The sequence below is a fragment of the Lindgomyces ingoldianus genome, assembly GCF_010093535.1.
Source record: "Lindgomyces ingoldianus strain ATCC 200398 unplaced genomic scaffold BDR25scaffold_30, whole genome shotgun sequence".
Lineage (NCBI taxonomy): Eukaryota > Fungi > Ascomycota > Dothideomycetes > Pleosporales > Lindgomycetaceae > Lindgomyces > Lindgomyces ingoldianus.
In genome coordinates this window covers 860832-867176 of record NW_022985191.1, presented here as the reverse complement: position 1 = coordinate 867176, position 6345 = coordinate 860832, and the positions used below count along the sequence as shown (strand labels likewise).

At 45.6% G+C, this 6345-nt stretch overlaps 2 protein-coding genes across 2 annotated transcripts; one reads left to right on the top strand and one right to left on the bottom strand.

Moving 5' to 3' along the window:
* Nucleotides 1-1530: 1530 nt before the first annotated feature.
* BDR25DRAFT_235211 (HlyIII-domain-containing protein) lies at nt 1531-2639 on the bottom strand (the record flags this gene model as incomplete). The annotated part of the gene is made up of 3 exons (XM_033685505.1): nt 1531-1686; nt 1801-2031; nt 2085-2639. 3 exons carry the CDS (start codon nt 2637-2639, stop codon nt 1531-1533), a joined length of 942 nt encoding a protein of 313 aa, XP_033544215.1.
* A 1560-nt stretch (nt 2640-4199) lies between these two features.
* BDR25DRAFT_235064 (uncharacterized protein) lies at nt 4200-5561 on the top strand (the record flags this gene model as incomplete). Its single annotated transcript, XM_033685499.1, has 1 exon — nt 4200-5561. The coding sequence occupies one exon, from the start codon at nt 4200-4202 to the stop codon at nt 5559-5561; it is 1362 nt and encodes a 453-aa protein (XP_033544214.1).
* Between the last annotated feature and the right edge of the window lie 784 nt (nt 5562-6345).

Here is a 6345-nt window from a genome sequence, read left to right as displayed (position 1 = left end):
GTGTATAAGAAAAGCTAGTGTATAAATAAAAAGTAGTTAATTAACTTAAAAGTATATATTAAGCACATCCTACCTTTAGTTATAACCTTTTAAGATGTGTATATAGAGTACACAGGCAAGAATCTAACCTTAATAAAAGATAACACATTTATTTATACATTAATAGCTATAATAGCTGCTAAGTAGGCTCTAGGTATCTTAAAGATCTTATAGCTAGTAAACTTACTTAACCTTAACTTTATTAAGAATATCTAGTAGATTTTAAAATACTACTTAAAAAAGTGTTTTTTAAAGATTAATAATAAAGTAAGGCAGTATCTTTTTAAAGAATAAAAAAAATTGTCCTTTAGTAACTATAATAAGTATATAAAGTTAATAAGAAAGCGCTGTTAGGTAGTTATCTAGGCTAAAGGGGGACATATAAAGTAGTAAGATAATACAATAATATAATGTTTATTTATATGTATTTTACATAGAAAACAGCATTTTAAGAGCATTTAAGACTTGTGGGCCTGTGCGCGCGGTACAGCCCGTTCATGGGAGGGGGTTGTAGCCCCAGCCCTGTGTGGGGCATACTACGCCGCTTCGGAAACGGAACAACTCTGAGTCCGTAGCCAAGAAAAACGCTAACACGGGGTTCGAGCTTTGCTGGACAGTTTGTGAGCACCACCACCACAACACTTACGAACAACCTCCACATTGCTCACATCGATCTTTTCACGGTCGCTGCATCGTCTCGGTACGGTAATAAAGCGTGGGCTCGTTAGGCCTGGCCAGACGGGCTTGCGAACGACAGCATACGCTCCTCCAAGCGCTGCAAACTGCACGACACAGGCGCGTCTGCCTACAACCTCGACCATGCATTCAAGCGCCGTAGGTCGAATACACCGCCACTTACACAAGAAACAATTGACGCGTTAAACCCTTCCACGGAGTCGAAATCGCTTGAGGAGTGGGCAACTAACCGCGCATAATCAATCCGCAGTGAGCTAAACGACTGTGAATACGGGGACGAGCTCGAAATGCCTCCGCCGCCAACGCCCAGCGTCGCTACTTCGGGAACAAAGCTAGTTCGATACTAGCGCCCCTTGAGTCCGGTCAAGAATGCAAACACCCGCGGTAACAGGGGATGAACATGGCGGATGCGAACATCTTCGCTGACCACTTCCCAAACCTTCTGCGGAGATCGTCTCTGGCGGAAAAACGTGGACATACAGCAAGTAGGGGGCTGACGAGGCAGTACTGCGAAGGATCGTAGTGAACTGCTCGCCAAGGAGTTGCTTAGCTGCCAAGTCAATACATATGAATGAACCAATAGACTCGTCCCCTAAAGCGGTCTTAACATGAGTAGGCATCACTTTTTGGAACTGTTTGGAACATCATTTCCACTACATCTATACATGACATATGATCTACGCCCTCTGAGACTGGCCATATCTTCTAAGTCAATCATTCTGGTACTCATCCTAGGATGCTCCCTCTTGCTCATTAAGTCTTTCGTCTGCATACTGGCACTAATCTAAATGAATTTTAATATGACTCTGAGGTTGAATGCACATATTCAAATCCCTTTCTTAGTGCAAAGAAATGAAATACCATAGCCCCCACAGCACAAAAATGAAATAATTGATGAGAATTTCCCCAGATGTCAAATGAACCCGGCCTTAATTTTTCTGGTAGCCTTGTCTGCTTTTTGGTTAGCAAAGTTCCAGGGGTGAGCATGTAGGTAGGTTAAGTGGATATGTTAAATGAAGAAGTCTAGAGAATAGGTTTAGGGAAAGTGAATAAGGGGATACATACTACAAAGAGAGTGACACCTGTCAAGAGCGATATAGCCTCGAGCAGATACCACTGAGCTCCGATGTGCTGTTTCGCGTTGACCCATCCTAAACGCCCGATACCGTGGATGATAGGTAGCATTGCTGAAAGGCCCAGTAGAGCAAATACACCACCTCGTAGAGTGCGCCATTTTGGGGATCTGTGTTTGCCGACGACGAGAGTGCTTGATGCTAACACGCATGAACCAAGAATCTGCAGTTACTGTTATGTACGTATAGAATACAAAATTACAGAGTTGTACTTACTGTTATCCAGTATATCCTTTGAAGCGTTGTATGGCAATGAAGCGCATAGTAATTTGCTGACACGCCGCCGCCCAAGACGAGTATATTAATGCCTATAATGTCCATTCGGCCCCAGAAGTGATGTACGTTATACGAATGGCTCCTGAGCGTGTGAAATATAGCGCTAAACCCAAAACAAAGAGCAGAGGCTCCAAAGAACGCTGCGAATGCCAGGCGATCACCTAAGCCAGCGCTGGATGGAAGGCTAGCACTGGGCGGCAGGTCCGGTGTATATGATTTCGCAAGAAGAACGGCTCCAGCCGCTAAGGCGAGAGATGAACCAAACGCATGAGAATGAATATTGACGAACTCATTGTGAATACAAAACCACAGGCGAAACGATTTTTGGAGAGAAAATGTAGGTAACGGATGGCCAGTGCGGATGAATTCGTTGTCGCGCAACCACAGTGGAACGGAATCCCAGTGGCCAATCTGAGGCCACTTCGAATTGGAAGGGGTGCTGGTCAGAGGATCCGTTGATATGTCGGAATTGGTGGGCGACTCTGCCTCGGCCATCGACTTCTTAGTATCGCGACGGCTGCGGAGCAGATCGCTGGATCTTGAGTCCATTGCTGAGCGGCCCGTGTGGCGTTCGGCTTCAATCGCCATGGTTACATAAGCGCCGAGAAATTTGCAAGACTTTAACGTGGGAATAATTTCCAAGTCCTGGAGGTTTGGGAAACAATCGATCAGATAAATTTCGGCTCTATATGGGATTGAGTGTCGTCCTTAACGTCCCTTTTTTAACAACCCTAAGCGCGCAAACGTGGCTCTATATACTCGTCGCGGCCGCCACAAGCAACGATTGGTCGCAAAACGCTGTGATACATGGGGTGCAGCACGTTGAAGAATCAAACACGTACGAGAACGTCAAAATTCCGCCACTAATATGATAGCCCATGTACGCCCGGGCGATACAAAGGGTGCTGTTACCGCCCGGGCGTACATGGGTTATCCTATTGGTGGCGGAATTTTAATGTTCTCGCGCGTGTTTCATCCACGCGCCGCACCCTTTGTAGGGGTTAAGATGACATTGAGAAAACGCCGGGAATCCAGTCACGGAGAAATACTGCGAATGCAGCTTCTTCTGAAGTTGTCGTTTTCTTTAAAGCAGTTGGTTGGTTGAAGTTTTCTATGACAGGGTATAGATGGCTTCTCATGTTTTCTCACTAGTGAGGCATTGACTCAATTCCCTTTGCTAACACATATGTAGCGCATTGTTTGTCTTGTATAATCACTTGGGATATGGATCACAAAATGAAACGAAGCTCAAGCGGCAATCCCCACCTTGCTATTCATACAGGCTAGGCTGAGAAAAAGCGACCCGCAAAAATTATACTCCATACATTAAACGACATCTCTACATTGTTAAATGAATGACTTTTAGAATAACCGAAAGGTTGGCATAAACTTTCGGAATTTGATAGAAGATATTGGCTCACATACAAGGTTAAGTTCTGAGTCATATTTCCTACTGTGCCGCTTTTCTCCCCTGCACTCTGTGCCACAGGGGTACATTTACACTTAATACAATCCTCTTGCCTCAGCAAGTACCATAACAGTGCTAAGAAACTAGTATGATTGAGCCAAGGATGGGGTGTCCCATCGGGAAAGCTTCCTCCCACCAATTGTCTTCTTTCTTCTCTTAAGGTTACTTGTGGTACATACGAAGGGGCTGCGTTTCTTGTTTGGTGTGTCTGTATTCGGTTTCGTTGGCACACTGCAGATATTGAATAAGGATCAGCACAAGGGGGGACTGACTAGAGCAGAGTCTCAGATGAGGCCACACCTCCAGTAATTCGACCGCGATGTCTCCTATTAATCGCGACCTAAAACAACCCTCTAGTCTTAATGCTTCGAACGAACTAGCTTTCCTTCTTGCAACGCCCAATGGCATCTTGGGGGAAGAGCCACAGTAACAGCTCAGCGGTAAGGCAGCCTTAGAGTGATAAATGACCATTGCTCCTCCCGATGGTGGTCAGTCGATCAGATCTGTCCCAAGTTTGAAGGATATGTCTTGTCCATAAAGACTTTTAACAAGTATCGTTTACATCTACTGCTATTTATCTGGTTAATATGACAATTTCAACTGGTATTCCGCTTTTACCCGGGCCTGCTGTCAACAATCAATCTTTCGATAGCCAACATGCTTTCGTGGCTGGATGGGTCAGCCAACCAAACGGCCGCGGAACTTTCGATATCGTTTGGAGCAGCCTATTCACCGTTTTCCTCTGTACCTGGACATCCGTATGTTTGAATCTACCCGACAAAGACGAGTCTCCGCTTCGAGGCGTCTTACGGCGAACTAAATGGATGTTCTGGGCCATAGTCGGTCCTGAGTTTGTAGTATCTTTTGCAATCGGTCAGTGGTCATCTGCTCAGCGATCAGTCAAACGTTTCAGAGGTCGCGGCGACCTTCATTGGACCATGCGTCATGGTTTTTTTGCAGACATGGGAGGACTACTTTTACAACCAAAAGATAGCACTCCTTTCCTTACCAACAGCAGACAGTTGTACTACCTCGTCGAGCGCGGATACTTGGCCTGCCCTCAACTTGATGGAGACGACATATGGGACAAATCCAAAGCGGATTCTCTGGCAAGAGTGATGACGCTGGCCCAAGTAAGCTGGTTAATAATCCAGCTTATTGGCAGGGCCATCATGCGCTTAGAAACGACAACCTTAGAGATCTCGGCGGCCGCTATCGTGTTCTCCACACTTGGAACGTTTTATTGCTGGTTTCATAAGCCTTATGACGTTCGAAGGCCAGTGATTCTGAATATCGGTGTTTCAACGGAGCAGATTCTCCTAGATGCAGGTGAAGACGCCAAAAAGCCATACGTTCATACTCCTCTTGACTTTGTGGCGAAGCAAAGCTCAACTGTGGGATATGACATCATGGGATATTTCGGCGTCCGATTCGACGCCAAAGAACGGCCTCTGCGGAGACTTCCAAATGACAGGTTTCCGGATATCACAACAACCGAAAAGTTTGTCCTATTTGTCATGACAACGGCATATACGGCGGTCCATCTAGTAGGTTGGAACTTTAGCTTTCCGAGCAACGCGGAGCAATATTTGTGGCGCATCGCAAGTTGTATCCTAACGGGAGTCACGGTCCTGTTTTGGGCGTTTGAAACTATCGCGGCGAGGCACAGGTTTGGACGGTGGGATAAATATCTGATTTGGTTGAGGTTCAAGAAAGAAGCAGTCAGAGATATTGAGGGGATTGAGACCGAGGAAGAGAAACGAGAGCGAGAAATGAAAGAGTCGAGGCCCATGCCTCTTCCCTGGGAAGTCGCACTGATCCTGCCTCTGGTCATTATTTACCTGCTTGCGCGGTTTTACATGGTGGTAGAGGTTTTTCTTGGTCTGAGAATACTACCTCTATCAGTCTTCAATACCGTCCCGTATATTGATCTGATTCCTCATTGGTGAGGTAGGCGGTATTTTGATGTTTAATATGCGAGTTTGTGTTTCGAGTTTCTATGAGACAATGTTCAAGCCATTCTACTTTACGCTCTGGTTTCTGAAGAAGCACGTCTCGTACACTCCAAGGGTGATCGCCGCAGATGGTACGGCATGCAAAAGATGCGGGGTGAGGCCACGCCATCGGCTCCGGAGCCGAAGCGTAAAGAGGGAAGAGGGAAGAGGCAGCGACGAGATCCGAGAGGGCGGGGCTCTGAGAGGGCGGGGCCAAACGTGGGAGAAAGGAAGGCTCTAGGACTCTCTGGTGGCGGAGTCCTCAGGTCGTGAAGGGCGGCGGGTGAGAAAGGCAATAAACGGTTAGTAAAGATGCTGACTGGGATTCCCAAAACTACCAACAGTCACCGTCACAAAAAAGGGACAGGGTTTGCGGAAGAGGATAAGCTTTCTGAAGTTGGACGAATATTCGAGAACATTCTAATGAAAATGACATCTATTATCTGCAAAAATCAGGGCCTTTCTTAGCACTGCCCTTAAGATTTTTTTTTCTCTACTAAAATTGTATAAGAGATTAAAATTTTAACAAGATCCACTATATATTAATAAAAACCTAATAGAACTGCCTAAAGTAAGTTAAAGCTTTTAGTTTGTATAGAGAAGCGTGTATACTAACTTTTTTAAGAGTAACAACGCGTTTGTGATAAGGTAGGCGCCCTGCCTGCCAAGTTGATACTATACAACTTTCCCTACTACACTAAAAGGTACGCACAAGAATATTTAAGCTAAGTATTCTCGC